Source organism: Strongylocentrotus purpuratus, unplaced genomic scaffold (genome assembly GCF_000002235.5).
Source record: "Strongylocentrotus purpuratus isolate Spur 01 unplaced genomic scaffold, Spur_5.0 spur5_scaffold_9, whole genome shotgun sequence".
In the NCBI taxonomy this organism is placed as follows: Eukaryota; Metazoa; Echinodermata; class Echinoidea; order Camarodonta; family Strongylocentrotidae; genus Strongylocentrotus; species Strongylocentrotus purpuratus.
Genome location: NW_022145615.1, coordinates 26,519,219 through 26,539,281, shown reverse-complemented (window position 1 = coordinate 26,539,281; position 20,063 = coordinate 26,519,219). Strand labels below are relative to the sequence as shown.

Sequence of the window (20,063 nt, the reverse complement as noted above, 5' to 3'; positions counted from 1 at the left end):
CTCCCCTAATCTGTCTTTATTATTTCCTTTCCATCTGTGAGGATTATGATGGTTACATAATGCCTGACTGCCGGTAGTGAGTTAATAAGTGACGAGTAATGCGCTTGAACTGTCTGTGCAACCTTGAAATCTATTAATGGAACGCTTTAGTCAAACAAGGCTCTTCCTTCCTAGTGTTATAGCCGGGGGTGACTAAAGAGTTTGTGCCTGCAAAGATTGTTATCTGATATATTCAAGGAATGTTTATAAGAGAAATCTATATGAAGATATGAGATTCAGAATTTCAAACATTAAACCCTGTTCACACATGATTTGGTGACCCCCCTCCTCCCCCCCCCCCCCCCCCCAAGAAAACGGTGGCAACTTGAAAATAAAATGGCAAAACCATACTACACTGCACGTTACTGCATCTAAAAACACACACCTTATAACTTGTATCTTGTAGCACATCTTTCTTGCAGGCTACAACCTTTTGTTAACATCCATTGCTATTCATTAACATGAAAACTGGTTTTAACTTGCTACAATATTTTTTCATGTATGAATGAGGCTATAGGGTTCATGTTGAAAAGCTGGATTTCATATCAACAATAATGTTATACAGTAGGCTTACAGTTGCACCATGTGAGGAAGCTAGGGGAGGATTGGGAAGTCCTGAAAAGGACTTGGTAATCTTTCTTTGAGCTTATAGTTCTAAAGAAAACTATAGCGCCGGTTGGAGAGGAGTGGTAGCAGGAGGGGCTCAAACAGGTTAACAATCCGTCGTCAGGAGTGATATAATGTTGTAATATAATGTTGTAAGTGTGTGCACTCGGTTAAAGTATTCTCGTCTATTTTGTATGGTCTATGCAAGAATGACGACACAGTAAAAGAGCTTCCGCAATAACGACGACTAGTGCTTGTCTTGTCATAGATTTACTTTTTGATCTGCCGAGATCCAGAAGGGAAATGGCCTGTATTACTGAACAGATAGTTAACGTCCTTCTGGCTCGCAACAGATGAAGTTTTATTATAATGATATGAAATAATTTAAGTTCAAGAATCTACATGAGGTGGATTTCAATATTGGCTTTTAGATACATGTACAACTCATTAATGGATTATTGTTGCCTTCCATTAAGAAGCAGATGTTGGACTGCATTAGAGCTTAATATTAGAATAACCTGCTACTATCTTCAGGTTGACATGTAAGATGACTGTAATGATTTCATCTTGATCGGAGGAAGGACGTTGGATTGTAATGATGGTGAAATCAGAGAAAGATTACGTATATGTTTATTTGGACATATTATATTATATTTTATTCTATATTTTCACACATGATATAGATTATTTTGTGAGTTACATTATGTATCCTTGCCAAATCGAATCTAAATGCCTTTAAAGATATCCCCAACGAGCCAAATTGATTGTTCTTAACATGTTGAATACTGAAACAGGAGTTAACCCATAATGCTTGGGTGTGTGGACAATATGTATTATACCGAATTCAGATGGTATTCATTGGGTTAAAAAGTAAGGAAGTTTGATATTAAAATGTTTTACATAAATTTTATGTATCATTTCAGCTATTTTGTTGTGGAATCTAGGTGCTTTATGTACAAATTGGAGATTTTGTACGACTTAAAAAGTTTACTTAAATACCGTGGCTCTTTAAAATCAAAGGTCAGCAGGAAATGCTCAGCCAATGTGGAACTATGCCTAGTATTTTCAAAGGACACTTCTGTATTGTTGATAGTTGCTTTAATACAAACTTTTAAAATGCAAAGATTATAGTCATGCTCCGACCTACATCTATCAGATAACTAACTCGTGATTTTTTACTTCCCAAGAGGAAGGAAAGTGAAAGGAAATCGGTTACATACCGTTTCCTTGAACTTCTCTGTAGTGGTATTGCATGTTACAGTCTACCTATATCTGGTATGCAGTGCTGTAAACAAATTATATAAACTTCCCCAAGTTCCCCAGTACCTAATAATTTGAAATGCCAATATTAAATTGATATATATGTTCAAAACGCCTTTCAAATTTTGCACAACAGAACCAGGGCTTTATGATTAAAATTAACTAATATTTGAAACAACCTCCAGAACTTGATAATAAATAAGCAATGGGAGTGAAGTCAAGGTGTATCTTATTGTATGGGAATAAAAGTGTCTCCAACTTGAACAGGAAAGAATGTAGTATTTTAGAAACCATTGTTGCCCTTCAATGCTATGGATATGGTAGAATTCAGAATGTGTATGTTTAATATCAGTCAAAGTACGAATGGGACAGAAAAGTACTAGGCATTGGTTAACTCCACCTGTACCCTTGTTTATAGGTTTGAACAGAAATTATTGTAGCCACACAAATCTTGAGCTGAAAATAAGGTTTCCCCACTAGCACTTGCTCATTAGTATGTGTGTGTTCTTTTTCTTTTGTTTAAAAGAAGTAATTCAAAGTTGTTTTTGAAGATATCTGGTGCTACATAATTACGTAAACTCCTGTGCTGTGATGTTCGTTTCTGTACTGCACTGTTTAAAAAATAAAATTGAATTATGCTAAAACTGTAATATTTGTTACTGTAAGGAATGCATGCTTCTGTCATATAATATCATCAGGGTGTATTTTAGTCAAGACATAGGATAGAAATACCCTATTTTTTCCATAAATTCATACACTTGTAAATATTAAAACATGTCCTGATACTTTGTGTAAAGATGACCCAAATATAGACATGTGCACATATATCTGCCAACTAAGAATACATGCAATAATGTTAACACGGTTTGTTGTTTTTCCTTTCACACAACATCGGGCACATTCCAAATGAGGATGAGACAAGTATTTATTTTTAACGTCAATAAAAGAATAAAGATATTCATGTAAAAAAATATTCAAGTACAAACAATTTTCTTGGTTTGAAAGTTTGATTTTTGAAATGTATCAAAGGTAAAAGTGTACAAATGAGTTAATAAGGGAGAGGGAGAGGGGGAGAGAGAGAGAGAAAGAGGCCAATAGATAATTAGAGAAATAGGTTGATATATATATATATAGATAGAAAATAGGGAGAGAGAGAAAGATAAATAGAGAGAGGAAGGGAGTAACAACATCAATAGACAGATAGGAAAGAGAAAGAGACACATAGATGGGTAATGGGTGGAGGGGGGGGGGGGGGCTTGTGATTATTAGACAGATCATGGATAGAGAGAGAGAGAGAGAGAGAGTGAGACATCAACAGAGGGAGAGGGGGTTATGGAATACATCTTAAAGCAAAGGGTCATGTGAGTACCAAATTTGAAGATGGCTTTTCTCTATGTTGATACAGCCTCATACAGGTAGAGGTTTTGAACGTGATCATATTGCAGAGTGGGTGAGTAGATATGGAAACATTTGCATAGTCAAACATATATCTTTCCTATATACCAGTACATTAAAATATATTACAAGAAAGTAAGCAGGCACTGACTGAAAAGGGGCACTGACCAGATATGAAGAGGGGCACTTATCGGAGTCGAAAAGGGACTTCCATATGAGAATATGGAAGTGGCTCTTATCAAAAAGAAAAAGAGGCACATGTTAAAATAAACGGGGCACTTATCAGAGATGAAAATTGGTAACTATGAGAAGGGGAATTAAAGGGCACTTATAAGAAGGAAAAGAGCATTTATTATAAATGCAAAGGGGCACCGGTCCAAATAAAAGGGGCCGTTATTAGAGGTGAAAAGGAGCAATTATCGGACGATGAAGGGGCACTTATCTGAAGTGAAAAGGAGTAACTTCTCATACCTGAAAAGGGTCATTTACCAATGATGAAAAGGGGCACTTATGAGAACGAAAAGGGACACTTTTCATAGCTGTGAAAAGGGGCATTTATGAGAAAGTGAAAGGGCTCTTTCTTTTTTTAAATGGGCCACATAAGGAAAAGGGAAACTTATTAGAAAGGAAAAGGGGCATTTTTGAAAAGCTAGGAGTGCTTATCCGAATTTAAAAAGGGTAGTTATCAAAAGGGGAAGGGGCACTTCTTACAAAGGAAAAGGGGCACTTGACAAATGGAAAGGGGTATCCAGGCTCAGATTTGAATAGGGCAATTATCAGAAGAGATTTAAAAAGGTACTACATGAGAATGGGAAAATGGACACTAATTGTGGGAACTTGTCAAAGGAAAATTAAGGGGCACGTGTCAAAATAAAAGGGGCACTTACCAGAGGTGAAAGGAAGAAGGGACACTTTTACTTAGTAAAAGGGGCACTTTTCCTAGAAAGGGGCACTTCTTGCAAAGTTAAAAGGGCACTTTTCCTATATGTTAAAAGGGGCACTTCTTGCAAAGATAAACGGCTACTTTTGCTTTGTAAAAAGGGGAACTTTTGGGGTACCTGAAAAAAGTGGGGGGGGCAGTGTGTCCTGGCTAGAGGTAAGAAAAAGAAAATACCACTACAATGCAGTGATATACTTTTTGGTGTACTTATTTACAGAAAGTTTGTAGATCATCATCTATAATATATCCAAAACCATCGTAATCATTAACAATTGTAAATATTGACTGATATAATATTGATAAGTTTCCCAAAATATTGCATTTTCTTTGGAGGCGGGGGAGGTCAGTTGGAAAGACGTTTCCAATTTCAGACTATCATAAAGTAGAGCCGTAGAGCACTTCTCTGTCCTCTGTGGGCGTGAACTGGGCGCGGCTTTGATGTGTGTTATGATCACGTGGGCAAGTTTCAGTAACATGACCATAGAGATATGAACATGACGTACCAACTCAATCAAATACGGAGATATTTGTACGGTGACTGTACATGCGATATATATGCGCTGCGTGTACTATTCTGAATTTGTGTATTCACTCTGTATACATGGCCGTCGTCTGAATGATGTGATTGAAATCACTGGATCAATTAGAGCTGTTGTAAAGTGGAGTCCATATCTTACCGCGACAAGACCAACGTTTTAATGGTTAAACACAACTTGAATTTGAAATTGAAGGGCGAACGAAAAGGGACAAACTCGAGGAGAGTCTCCTAATACACTGGAACTTGGTAGTGAGTGGAACACTACCACGGCCACGGCACTAGCGTTCGCGCTCCAGTTGTGGCGAATCGGTCGGCTGTAGCGGTCCTGTGGAGAAAGCCGCAGAGATTATTTTTGCAGAATTCGAAACTGTGAAGATTCAAGATGGGTCGAAAAAGCCAAGGAGGGGTCACTCAACCAAGTGTGAACATCCAGATGTGTTTATTGGTTGCTGTGGTTATCTTCAGTTTGGTTTCGACTTCTAGTCAAAGCAAAAACGATGGTAAGCTGGACTATAGAAAATAAAAATTGTTCAAGTTTCCTTTTCTTTCTTTAAAAATGTCAATTTCCAATTTCAACCACAAAAGTTCTATGAAAATATTACATTTAGTTTTGAACAATATTCTAATCTCAAAGAAAATTATATGATAGACTACATGTACATGTACTTAAGAAATTAAAGGGTCCTCTCTCGGTTGTTAATGAAAGACATGGGCCTAGCCTCGTTGTAACTTCAAAGTTTTGTAGGGATATTGATCATATTCAAATTAAACAGGGCTAGGCTGCACCCCTCCCGCATTTGGAGGGAGTCTCACGTCACGCCACCATGCTCGTTCTTGCCGTCCCACCACATCACAGCTGGAGACTCTATCCCGCCACCACACCCTTCCTCCTGCTCTCCCGCTTTGATGTAGAATCTCCCGGTTTATGAAAAAAAACTCCCGCCAAACATAACCACAATTTTACCTTTTTTGTGTGCTCAAAGTGTGCTCACTACCCCCTCAAAGGGGTAGTGAGCACTAAAAATATATATATACAGTCAAACCTGCCTATAACGACCGCCCAAGGGAAACACATAAAGTAGCTTTTGTAGACAGGTGGTCTTTATAGACAGGTTCCTTAAGTACATGTGTCAATGAGAAACCATTTTCAAGGGAAACAAAGAATGTGGTCCTTGTAGACAGGTGCAAAAAAAACAAAAGACAAAATGTAAATATCTTCTTGTTTTGAAATGGAAAGGCTAAGCAGTTATCTCGCTCAATTTTGTTATGATATAATGATAAACCTGCTTTTTATTATGATACATATATTTTCAAAATGACTTCAAGAATAGAATACATTTCTTTTCCTTTCTCCACAGGTGATGAGGGGTATTTTCCTTGCAACAAGACTCAATTTGCTTCTGGAGATAGCTTTGTATGCCAGTGTAACAGCACATACTGTGACACCATAGAAGGATATCTACCTCTACTTGCAGATCATTTTACTTACTACACTTCCAGTAAAGCAAGTGATCGGTTTGCAAAGAGAATAGCACCTATTTCAGCCAAATCTAATGCTTCAGGTAAATTTACTGAGTCCATATTTTATTAGAATGAAAAATTTATCATTAGGGGTTTCTAAGACAAATGCTCCGCAACAATTGATCTGCCATCAATTTCCTACCGTAATCATCATCATCATCATCATCCTACAAGCGTGTAGGATATCCTGTAGGTCTCCCGGTCATATCACTTGGTACATTAGTGAAAGTCTATAAATCAGTGCATGCATGAATGTCAGACTATGATATTACAAAGTGTTTGTCTGACCGAAAAGAAACCATGCTGTGTTTAAATGAATTGATGCCGGTACATGTAGCAGTAACTAGAGACGCTGGTAGGCTGTTCCAAGACAGTTCATGAATCAAACTCCGGACCAAACATTTAACCTTGCACTAGTCCTTACCATAAATCTATCCTAACATCATATTGCAACCCTGACCCTAACCCAAGGCCTATAACTTGGCCAAAATGAAGTCCAAACAATTTTCCCTGGAGCAAATTTCAGGTCACCAATTTGTGAGATGTGAGCTCACCTCAAAGCAAACAAGATGTTTTTCATCTTCTTTGTCTTTTCTCATCTTTTCACTCTCCACAAAAAGATGTCTCAGTGACAAAGGAGCCTAAGTGACAAAGAAATTCATAATGCCCTACATCGCTTATTAATTCATCAATGTTTAAAAGAAATCACAGGTGCATAGTAGATAACTGTGGTACATGTATATGAACATATTACCCCTCCCTTTCTTTTTCTCTATTCCTTCTTCCTCTTCCTATTCCCCTCTCTCCATGTCTCTATTTTGATGATTGCATAATTCATCCATTTTCAAACTATTTATGAAAAATTATTGTTTCCAGTTTTTATCATTTGTAAAATTCTGAAAAAATTATAATCTTCATGCAGAAAATTATATGATACTCATTAAATTCAATATTTTTTTTCCTATCATTTCTCTTTGTCAGCTTCTACAGTCAATTTGACTATTAATACATCAGATTTGTACCAGAAGGTGTTGGGTTTTGGTGGTGCTGTAACTGACTCTATGGCTCTCTCTGTCAAGAATCTATCAGCTGCAACCCAGAACCACCTCATCAGGTCCTACTATTCAGCTGATGGTTAGTATCAACAAATTTATCTTGAGGCCAATGGAAAACTCACGGTTAGACTTGAACGAGATTTGGGACAAAATTGCATCACGATAGGAAATGACAATTTGAAATGTACATTCTTCCGATCTGAGGTTCTGGCTTGTCATATTTGAGTTAACAATGTAAAGATGACAGGGTATATGGAACCTTTTGATCAGAGAAAAGGCCTGGCTCCCTTAGAATAACGTTTGACTAGCAGCACCCAATTCATGGCTATTAAGGCTGTCATACGACCCCGGGCATACAACTCTCACATATTCTCTTCAACATTTAGCTGCTTGTGCATTTCTCCCACTGGAACAGTATGCCCAGTGTTGACCTCAGTCATGGAGGAAATTAATTGGGGGCCCCATTCATCAAGCCTTGGCTTTTAGGGGCACCCTGACCATTTTCACTGTATCAATAATGTTCATACACGCATAATTTGTATACTGTTTAGATTTGAAATGGTTTAATAAAACAAATTGAATTCTTAATCCCATGTAGCTGAGTGTAAAGCATTTCATTTCATAATTCAGAGCACATGGTGATTAGTTCAGATCATCATACATGTTCCTTATCAGAAATGACACTTGATGTCTTGACAAGCCCTTCACAAACATTTACATTTTATTCTGTCATTGCATGCCTACATGTATGACAAATTACTGAGATACCGGTAGTGTTATCTAGGAGATTAAAAGATATATGTCATGTTCAGTTGCACATTGCACCTCTAAAGCAATCTTGGTCCCGTGATCTGATTGAAACCAGAAGGGCATTTTAACCCATAAACTTTTAGATAACACAAGTTACGCCCTTCTGGCTATGAGCAGACAGTACATGTACTTGTTAGCTTGAATAAAAGGCAACCTACATTTGCAACCTACATTCTTCAGAAAAAGGCAGATTTATCTTAATATGATCCTTCATGGATTACATTTGAATTACGTACCAAATAAATTACTAAATAGTAAAAAGAGTACCGTATTTGTATTATCATTTGGGAAATACCTTAAATTTCCCCCTTTTGGGGGGTTATGCAATGCCCAGGTAAAGAGATGCTAGGGTTTGAAAAGTATGCTACATGTACATCTTTTGTTAATATCTTGACATATTTAAACCCTCATCATGGCTCGGTAAGATTTGACATATTTATTACGCCCTGTACACTACATGTAGCACTTTGATTGCCATTGCCGAACTTCTTGATAGCCAAATTTTGTTTTTGCTGTTTACATGTACTTGTTTCTAGAATCGTACATTTTTTATCTGCAATTTGTATTCTGAGGATTTTTTTGGGGGCGGGTGGTAGGGGCAAATATTGGGCTTGGGCCAAGTATTGTGCGTACAGTACCGGTATGTGTACACTGCCAGAGTTCAAATTCCTCATTTGTATATCTTCAAAATACAAACACAATGGTTTCTTGATCATGTGACATGTCCTCTTCATGTTGTCGATAAGCGCACCACTGGTCATTATTAAAGGTATCATACATAGCATTGTACAGTATCACCAAATATTAAAGTCCATAACAGTGCACACATGAATGTGTAAATATTTGATAGATTGACAAATCCCATGACAGATCATGTCAACATGGTGTGACAATTAGACAGTTCATTTGAGGGTGACCGAACTACATGTACAGTATAAAGGCTTGTAAAGTACATGTACATGTATTTTTAAAACTCCTGAGAATAAAAAAAGAGATTTTTTTTTTCTGTCTTATAGAAAATGTCAAATATGTTTCTCTGACCTCTCAATCCATGAAGTACACTGTTTCCTTTTAAAACTTGTTTTGGGGTTAAAGATTTATCAAAAACATACTTGTCCTTGTTCTTAATGCTGTAGTGGATGTTGGTCACAAAAATACCAAACAAGAGCAAACATAATTTGTATATGTTTCATGCCGTAATTTAATAATTACTTTAATTAGCCTGTATTACATATACACATAACCACGGTTTCATGACTGTACCAAAAATATATACCGTATATCTTGGAAAGACAGTGTGAAATTTTCCATTTTTTTTCCCCATGAAAATGTCTACCAATTTGTGAGCATCCTCTATAAGTGCTCGTATTTACATCCTACGCATTCTTGCTCGTTAATACTTGATTCGGTCATAAGGCATGGAACCAACGTGTGATGACTGCAGACATGACACGTATGATTACACCAGATTTAATCACCTTCCTGAAAAGATTTCTTCACTGCGTCCTATTCAAAAAGCAACATGGATTTGGAAAATGCAATCTTAAGTATCCTGCCATTTTCTTTCAGGACTGGAGTACACATTCTCGAGGATCAACATCGGAACCTGTGATTTCTCTAAGCGACCGTACAGTCTTTGCGAGTCGGAAAATGATTTTGCCCTGACTAACTTCTCACTAGCCGATGAAGACATCAACTATAAGGTACAAACTTATTTTATTTACAGTGTTACTCTGTCAGGATAAATTAGCATTTCATCACTTTTTGCAATTGATTTTGGTCCTATTAATCTCTTCATAGGACGGGGGCCTTGATCATATTTGTTACTTGTGTCAGTGTAAAATTTCATTTCAAGTACTCTTGAGAATTTTCTTTCACTTGTAAGCAGCATTAAGCAGAATGATTTTTACTTCAGTTTTAATAAACAGACCTCTTTTTATTGATGATCCTTATTTTTTACTTGTAATATTTTGTTCTTCTTATACTGTAATTTACCCCTTTTCTCACCTAAGTATCAAACTAAAATAAAATGAAATAGAAATTGTAGGTCCAATACAAGATCTTTGGTAGACCAATGTGGCACATAAAAGACTGTATGGCTAAAAAAAACACTCTCATTGCCTGTTGAAATAATATTTTATGAAATAAAGTATAAATCTTGTCTGGAAGTGAAGTAATCTTTGCAGGAAGGTGAATAAAGCTGGTTTGAACATATCAAGTGGAAATATCTTCTTTTATTTTTATTTTTTTTGTTTTGGGGGGTTACATGTTGACTGCAGTGACTATAAGCTCTTATCTTGTTCATTTTGATGGTTTAATTCTTGCTCCCTTTAGATACCCGTCCTTCATGCTGCCATGGAAGCCAGTGTGCGCCCTCTAAAGTTCTTCTGTACACAGTGGTCTCCTCCGAAGTGGATGAAGACCAGTGGCACCTACCGATACAGGGGTCAGGTCATTGGGGAGCCTGGTGGCAAGTACTACAAGACGCTCGCCTTGTATCTTGCCAAGTAAGACTGGTCACAGATATTATCTGTTATTTATTTATTCCACTTCACAGTCCTCTGGGCTCTTATATCACTTTGAATCCAGATTGTAGGTGGTTAATGAACAATGTCGAACATCAGTCATATTTCTTGCATCAACACTTGACAAAAAAAAACCTAACCCAAGACTGAAGCCTAGCCCTAAACCCAATTCCAACCAAGCCCTAATCTTTTCTCTCTCTCTCTCTCTCAGAAGATAAAAACACTCATGCCGTTGCACATTTCATATAATCAACATGTTGTTAGATTGTGTGACATAATATGTTCTGGCGGCTATTGCTTAGTGGTATCATAAATCTTGATCACCAGTCATGCTTTTGTTTCACATCAACTCATAACCAAACTTAACCCTATCCTTGAAACTTGGCATAAATCCAATTGCAACCAAGCCCTAGTTTGCAGAAACATACCCTTGTCAGTCGTTGTGCGTAACAGTGTCTGCAATATGAGACTACTAAAGGCTCTGTACTGATATCGCTCCTGGCACAGCCAGAAACTGACAGATCTAGGCTCTGCTCAAGGCTTTAGGAATTATGGTCATGTATTTGGTGGTGGTGGTGGTTATTTTACCTGACTGCTAAGAAAGCATGAATGCTTGTTAGTAAGCAACCAGACGGCCGATGGCTTTAGGTCCTCTCCGAGGGACCTGGTAATGAAGATTAATGCCTTACCAAAGGGCACTAGCGCATCGACTTGGTTTTGAACCCAGGTTACGGGATTACGAGACCATTGCTCTATCGACTGAGCTATCGCGCCTCCTCTGTACTGTGTCAAATTAGAGTTTGTTCTTTCAAACTAACCCTACATCTTTGACTGAATAAAGCTAAGAGGAAATATTGCTGTAGTAAATGTCAGATCTCGTTAAAAAGATATTCAAGATATAATAATACAATATTTATATTTATTTATAGAGCGCATAATAAGCGAAGTTTCTCTATGCGCTATACAAGCATGAATGACAAGAGAAATATAATAACATAAAAGGAATCAACAAAGGGAAGTATACAAATCTTATAACTACTAAAATGACTAACTTAACATAGTAACCAACATAATAGAAAGATAGCTAACATAGTCAAAACATATAACGTAAGTTAGGACAAAATACAATTGAAGCTAATTATTAAAGGCAAAAGAGGTGCATTTTAAGTATAAATTTGAACGTTGCAGAAGTGGGTGCCTTTTGTATGAATTTGGGAAGGTTGTTCCGAAGGTTTGGTCCAGCAACTGTCAAAGATCTGCCCCTATAGAATAATGTATTGGTTTTGGGTACACAAAGTAATGCTTGGTTACTTGAACAAAGGGTTCAGGGTGGATGGTATTGTTTGAGCAATTCAGCCAGGTATGAAGGAGAAGAACTGTGTTGTGCTTGACATGTAATTAATTTATAACAGATAAAAATGACAGACAAAGTGAAACCTTTATATTCAGATTTTGCAAAGTGATACTCGTGGTACTTGATGAAGATAAAAATAGATTTATAGGATGCCAATTACCAACAAATATTTGTCTGTGCATGTTTGGGGTTCTTTGTAAATGACAATATGAGTTTAAATAGTATTTCTATAAAGAGATACTGCAAGCTTGAATGCACGCTCAATTATCTTACAGGCCACAGATGAGTAGACAAGTTGACGCATAGAATATGGCTTGCAAGGAGCCCAGGTCCGACTGGGGTTCCATGCGTAGGGTTCTACTTTCCTTTTATTCTTTATTTTCTATATACTTGTAACTGTTGACCAATAGAATGCCATGTAAAGTTTTAGAAAGTTTTTTAAAATTATATTCTAGCAGTACAATTTTTTACATAACGTATTTGTTTTCTGGGGGGGGGGGTGAATGGAACATGTGGTTTTGGTACCCTTTAAAAATGTCATATTTTATTGAGATATTGGAGTGAGTGAAACTTAAATAGCTTATAAAGCTACATGTACTTGTGATGAAAATGAAACTTAGTAATAAAGTTCATAACATAAATATATAAGTATCCGAGGATGTTTAAGTATTCATAGAAACAATAATAAATCTCATGAAAATATAGTCTACAGGTATTTGCAATCTTGTATGTCAAATAGGATACACTACAATTTTGTTTCAAAATGGCAGTTGTCAATTACTGTAATTAAAACCTATTTGTCTAAAAGTATGAATGTTAAAAACCTGGAATTTAAAACATGAAAGCAAAACACAAAAAGAGTGTGCTTTTTTGTCTTAGAATCTTTGTCCAGAAGACCTTAGTATTTTGTGTTGATCATGAATGAAATAAATGAAGAGAGTCTGCACCTTTATTGGATACATAAAATTCACCATATCACCCCATCTTATACAGTGTAGTATACTGGTATCAATTTTCAGCTGGAATCAGAAGTATACATGTATGTATCAACAATCAAGTTGGCTTCCTCTTTGTATTTTTCTATTTTTGGTGATGAAGATTGTACTGTTCCCATTTGATGCTTGATATATACTTGAGGAAATATCTGTTTTGCATCTGTCTTTCTTTCTTTCTATGAATACTTAAACATCCTCAGATACTTATATTTCTGTTATGATCTCTATTATTAAGTTTCATTTTCATCACAAGTACCTGTGTTCATGTAGCTTTATATAGGTATGCTATTTAAAGGGATCCGGTAACTTTGTCTCAGATTCTGAAATAAAATTCTGGATTTAGCTCATGATGCAATGATAATTATAAACCTTTAGGTCAGTCAGGAACCCCATGACTTTTACAAGCCGATCGCCTGTATGATTATCAAGATATTTATGATTGGAATTACAAATTTTGAAAACCGTTCGCCTGACGGTTTTCATAACACTACAGTCTATTGGGGTAAACGAGTATGGTAAAACCGGTCACTCAAAGATTTTTACTTTTTTGAGGCACTTCTTGATCATTTTGAAGCGCAATTTTTTTAGGGCTTCAATATTACACCATAATCACAGACACTGATAACACGTAGGGCCGTGTATCTCAGATTTAACATTGTTAAACGAGACCTTTAAGTTTCGCTCACTCCAATATGTCAACAGCTCTGTATAAAGTTGAAAGCGAAAATAGAAAGTGGATGTTTGAGTATACATGTTTATCTTTTTTCCTTCCTCATCCCATGTTCAGCATTATTGCTTCTCTGGTACACCTGAGAAGGTTCCCTAACATTACAAATGCAGAGGGGACTGAGCAATGCTTGATTCTCCTTGAAATATTTCCAAATCATAGGGATTTCCTGATGAATAAGTATTAAGTGATGACTAAGAATTCTGCAAGAAAGCTCACAATATGTGATCTGACCTTGTCTTGTATTAACAGGTTTACAAATCGTTCACAGACAGGATACTGATAAGATTGAGATGGAAAACAGTCATCATTCTCTGCTCCAAACTACTGTATTACCAGAAACATGAACTGTTATAAGGTGATACTGATGGTTGATTTCACAACAGGACACCTACCAGAATCGCAATAGTCCATGTTTTGAATTGAATTAATTGTAGGCTTTTTGGCATGAAACCTTAGCAAATCTAGACGACTTATCAAATGTGCAAAATTCCATGCTCATAAATGCTTCTGATTTTACAGTCTTATATCAATTGTATCCCCCTCTCTCTCTCTCTCTCTCTCTCTCTCTCCCAACAATACATGTGTACCTAATCGTTTATTTGTTGTTTATCCTGAAGATTTATTGAAGGCTACGCCAAGCACAACGTGTCCATGTGGGGTATGACGATACAGAATGAGCCCTGGGCTGGGGCCATCAAGGACCAGCCTAATGCCTGCAACTACATGACGCCCCAGCTAGAGAGAGACTTTGTAAAGCGGGACCTAGGCCCCACCCTGGAGGAACATGGCTTGGGGCACGTCAATATCATGATGCTGGATGATCAGAGATTTGAGCTACCTGATTGGCCGGTCGTGGTAAGCGATATACAGTTTCAAGAAAGTGATACTGAGGAGAGACTAGAATGAGAGATAAGATGGACAGAGGGGTTATAGGGGGAGAGAGATAGAGAGGGGGGGGGGAGGGCATGTCAATATCATGATGCTCGATGATCAGAGATTTGAGCTACCCGATTGACCGGTCGTGGTAAGCGATATACAGTTTAAAGAAAGTGATACTGAGGGGCGACTAGAATGAGAGAGAGATAGAGAGGGGGGGGGGGGCACGTCAATATCATGATGCTCGATGATCAGAGATTTGAGCTACCTGATTGGCCGGTCGTGGTAAGCGATATACAGTTTAAAGAAAGTGATACTGAGGGGCAACTAGAATGAGAGGGGGGATGGGGGAAGAGAGAGAGAGAGAGAGAGAGAGGGAGAGGGAGAGGGAGAGGGGCAGGCACGTCAATATCATGATGCTGGATGATCAGAGATTTGAGCTACCTGATTGGCCGGTCGTGGTAAGCGATATACAGTTGTGACAAAAGAAAGTGATACTGAGGAGCGACTAAATTGAGAGATAAGAGAGAGAGAGACAGAGGGGGGTAGGTAGATATACAGTTGTGACAAAAGAAAGTGATACTGAGGAGCGACTAAATTGAGAGATAAGAGAGAGAGAGACAGAGGGGGGTAGGGAGAGAGAAGGATGAGAGAGAGAGAGAGACGGACAGACAGACAGACAGACAGAAAGTGAGAGACAGAGAGAGGGGATAGCAAGAGTAGCAAATGATATAGAAGATACATCAATTGTAAAACGCTAGACCAAATATGATGTAAGGTTCCTGCCTATTTTATTTTAGACATACATGTATATCTCTCCTTTTTCTTCCCTCTGTATTATTTTATATCTTTAATGCTTTAAAAGACTAGACTAAAATAATCACCCTCATTTCTTTTCTCTGAGGAGAAAAAAAAACAACCAAACAGGAAATTTCTCTGTAACACTTCGCCTTATGGATTCAAATCACACTCCCTCACATTTTTTCTTCTTCAGGTCCTTGGTGATTCTGAGGCTGAGAAGTACATCAAAGGTATCGCGGTTCACTGGTACTGGGACAAAGAGGCTCCGACCCTCAAGTTGGATCTCACCAACAACCTCTTCCCCGATAAGTTTATCCTTTACACGGAGGCGTGCGAGGGCACCTCAGCGACTCCCGGTGTGAAGGTCGACTTGGGAGTCTGGGCGAGAGGAGAAAGGTTCTCACAGAGCATTATAGAGGTATTAAAGATGTCATCATAACCAGGGGGGGTCCAATTTTTTTTTTTTTTTTTTTTTTTGGAGGGGTTGAGTTGGGATACAATTCTGAAAAATATCAGGAAAAATATTTTTGCATTTTTTAGGTGATAATTGACTTTAAGATTCTCTTACAAGCAAGCTTCCCCCCTACCCCCGAAAATAGAGCTGAAAAATTAAGAAATTTAACATACCAATCTATGTGCACTTTTGACCTGAAATGTAATAGGGGCACAAAAACACAATAGGTGAGGCTTATTTGTTTGTAGGGAGGGGGAAGTACATGTTTTGTCTGATTTAGGCTTTCTGTCCGTTATTGCGATTTACTCTGATGAGTGCGAGACATAAAGCTTTCATATGTGTCTGTATACCGATATGCTCTATTCATCGATTTTATAGTACCAATCATTTCTTTAATGAAACAATCCTTTGAAAATACAAAATTAATATTTGAAAATTCCCTTTTTACAATTGTTTAAAGCCCCATTGCACTACCTATAGCTACTTGCGCCCTCTATATAGCAAAAAATGCATTATCGGTGCCTATTGGTCCCCCATGATCCCCTTTTTCTTATGTTGTTTGAGAGCTGATTTGGTGAGATAACCACCTGTCAGTGACCTTGCAGGGAGGTCTGATCCCCCCTGGCCAAACTAGAGCAGATGGGCTTTAAAACATCTTCTTCTCTTCTCTTCAGAACATGAGCCACTGGGTGACGGGCTGGGTAGATTGGAACATGGCCCTCAACATCCAGGGAGGTCCAAGCTGGATCGCCCACAAGCTTAACGCTCCTATCATCGTCGATGCAGAGTACGACGTCTTCTACAAACAACCCATGTTCTACCATTTAGGTCACTTTAGGTGAGGCCAAGGCTTATTTGTTCTTCCTCCTTTCTGTAAATATTGTGATTGTTTGCTAAAAGTGGCGTGTCTGTCATAAACTGTTAATATAAACCCTGAAAAACAATGATTTTTTTTTGGGGGGGGTGTTATTTTCATATCGTTAACGGTGCCAGCCTCTGTCTATACACAGTTCTTTTTAATTTTGTTTTAATGTAACATTAGAATCAGGTCAATTATTATCAGTAGCCCTTTTGTACATTAATTTGCATTAAGATTATGGATAGGATTAGGATGAGGGGTAGGGTAAGGGCTATGATCAGAGTTATGGTTTGGGTAGCCTCATTTGGTCACTAGAATTGAAAATGATGTGGAATGCCATGATTAATATAATACCTATAAAGGGTGGAAACTAGAATGGGTTTTTGGATTAGGGTTAAGATTATGATTTCAGTGAGGATTGAGGCTTGGATTATCATTAAGGTTAGAGTTAGAGTGTATGTTGTTTCATTCTGTCAATGCTACTGATTGATAATGGAGTAAATATACTTCTATTCCTCTTTCTTTGACCCCTTGCAGCAAGTTTGTACTTCCTGATTCTAGCAGAGTGGGTCTAAAGATAGACCAGAGCGAGGACCAGAAGCTTGAGGCAATCTCCTTCCTAAGACCAGACGGCATAGTAGCTCTAGTGGTCATCAATGTGTAAGTCCTTGCTCTTGACCTATAGCCTTTAAACACTCGCTCTTGTGTGACACTTCTCCCTCATTGTGGGAAACATGATGAGATGATGTCATGAGTGACAGTGGTGGGAATTTCCTAGAAAGTACCACATTTATAGTATAGAGTTATTTGTTCTGTGGTATAATCCCTGCTATTGAAACTGAATACTTAATTTCACCTTTTTTAAAGGTCAGTAATTTTCTTACAGGGATGTTAATACACATGTTGACATGTATACATGTGTAAATGATTATACTTCACAACTTTAAATATTTGGAAACTCTATTTTTAGAAACCAGAAAGGCAGTAACTCGTATTACGTTTACACTGGGTTATCTGCCTTCAGGCTCTGAGTAGATAATGTGGAACATGAGATAACTCGAAAATAACTTGATGATGATAATAGTGATGGTGGTGGTGATGATGATGATGTTGTTGATGGTGACAGTAGTTTTAATGATGAGGATAAAGTTGTTGGTGATTATGATGACGATTATAATGATGATATTTATCTATGTTTTTCCTCCACCCAGGCAAGAAGATCCCATTCCCATCTCCATCAACCATTCCACAACCGGTTTCCTAGACGCTATCGTTCCTGCTCGCTCAATACAAACTTACCTCTGGAAGGCAACTCACTCATAACTTCTGCACTGATTCATAAGCACCTCCTCACTCGACACAGGCTGGTGTTAGTTTAACCAGATATGCATTAATATTCCACCTTTGAGGCCTGCTACTGCAGTGGACAAATGATGCACAGGTACGAGTGGGTCGGTAGGAATTGTGTGCACAAAGTAACTTTGGGCATGGTCTAAACACAGGAGGCATAGCCAAATGTGTTATAGACCACGCCAAAGTTACCGCATGCACACAATTCTACCGACCCAGGCAAAAAACCTGCGCATCATCTGATTTATAGAATGGGCGTAAAAAGAAGTAAATTTTACCGAACGCATGAAACAGATTAACAGGATGCATGAAACTGATTTACTGGACGCATGAAACCAATTTACTGGATGTATGGAAATAGTTGAGTCAAATCTACCTTCTCCTTGAACTGTTTGTAAAGGGCTTACATGCAGAATTGGTCACCCATCTATTTTCAGTGTCTCTACAGTCAAATATTGTATGCCATATTGTAAAGATACCGTTTTAATTTTTAAAATATTGATTGCTAATATTGCATCTTATTTGTGCATAATTTATGCAGTCAGTAAAATTAAGTCTATTGTCTTTACTGGCTTTTAACCAATCAGATTGCAAGGAGTTCTGAACCCATTCTTTAATACTTGTACCTACTGTACCTAACTATCTGTTTTTCTACTAACGTTTCTACTTTGATCATGACTGTATTTAATTCCTACAATCTATTGTATATTGTATGAACCAGTGGAAGGGATTTCCGACTACTACTGCAATTATAAAAGGAAATATTAAAATTCTTTATATTACGCTGCAATATTTGTATTTTTGTTACTCACCAAAAGTATCGGGGCTCTGTTTTTTTACTTAACAAAAATTGTTCGATGATGTGTCCTACCGTTTTCCATTCTAAACATTGGACCAAAATATATTATCAACATGTTTTCTAGTGATTTCATGATTTCATTTCATCAAGTGATTGTATTACTTACCAAAAATGTGTGCTTTTTAGCTGTTTCCTACATGAATTTGCTTAAAGGGATAGTTGAGTTTCTGTAACAGACTGCAGATGCCTTCAATGTGTAAAATTTAGCCAATGCGTTCATATCATTCCGCTTGTTGTGCGTATTATAACCAACACGAAAAAGGCAACATCTGCATTGGCTAGAATTAAACGTAAAAGGCGCTATCTCAGTTTTTTTTTCAACGGCTGGTTCAAATTATCAAATATTTGGGCACCACAAATATTAGAAATCGTTATATTTATTGATATTTCAGCCGTAAATTGTATGTTCTTTCAAATTCGACACTGAGTTTTTCATTATCTCACAAAAACATTATTTTGTGTAGCGCCCTCTGCAACAAAACTCAACTATCCCTTTAATGAAAACATTTGAGGAGAGATCCTAAAAGAAGAAAAAGTTGTACATACATGTACTTATCAGTGCTTCCTCTTGAAACAGATTTTCCTGTAGAGCTGTATCGAAAGTGGACACTATTAAACTCACCCAGCTTTTGTTTCACCAATAAGTTATCAGTTTGTAATATTTGTAAATGCAAAAACTGCTGTGTTTCCAAAGAAAGATTATTATCAAAGTTTGCAACAATACAACTTCGATGAAAATAATTTGAATTCAATAATTTCACTGTAGGAGAAAAATATCAAAGTAGCTTATTACTACTAGTAGACATAACTTTAAAAAAGTAAATTCTGATGAAATTTTTTTGAGGGTTTATCAAAACTATACATACAGGACCCGCTATATCACATGTGTTCTATGAAATGGAATTTTTTTTTTTTTTTAATGTGAGTAAATACTAATTTGTTTTTTGTTTTTTTGCTTGCATGATTGTGGGAGATATCCTTCAGCTACTCAAGTTTATAGCATGTTAATTGTTGATCATGTAGTTATAGATATATTAGGCCTAAAAAAAAAAGATGTTGTATTGCCCTTTGCAACCGACCTAAAAATCTTGAAATC

The 20,063-nt window shown here is 37.2% G+C and overlaps 1 protein-coding gene across 1 annotated transcript; it reads left to right on the top strand.

Annotated features, from left to right (window-relative positions):
* The first annotated feature begins 4,759 nt into the window (after nt 1-4,759).
* On the top strand, nt 4,760-19,019 carry LOC589674 (lysosomal acid glucosylceramidase). The gene is made up of 10 exons (XM_030976643.1): nt 4,760-5,279; nt 6,141-6,340; nt 7,281-7,433; nt 9,734-9,867; nt 10,499-10,671; nt 14,386-14,623; nt 15,639-15,863; nt 16,574-16,737; nt 17,296-17,418; nt 17,970-19,019. Exons 1-10 carry the CDS (start codon nt 5,161-5,163, stop codon nt 18,079-18,081), a joined length of 1,641 nt encoding a protein of 546 aa, XP_030832503.1. The 5' UTR covers nt 4,760-5,160; the 3' UTR covers nt 18,082-19,019.
* Nucleotides 19,020-20,063: the final 1,044 nt, after the last annotated feature.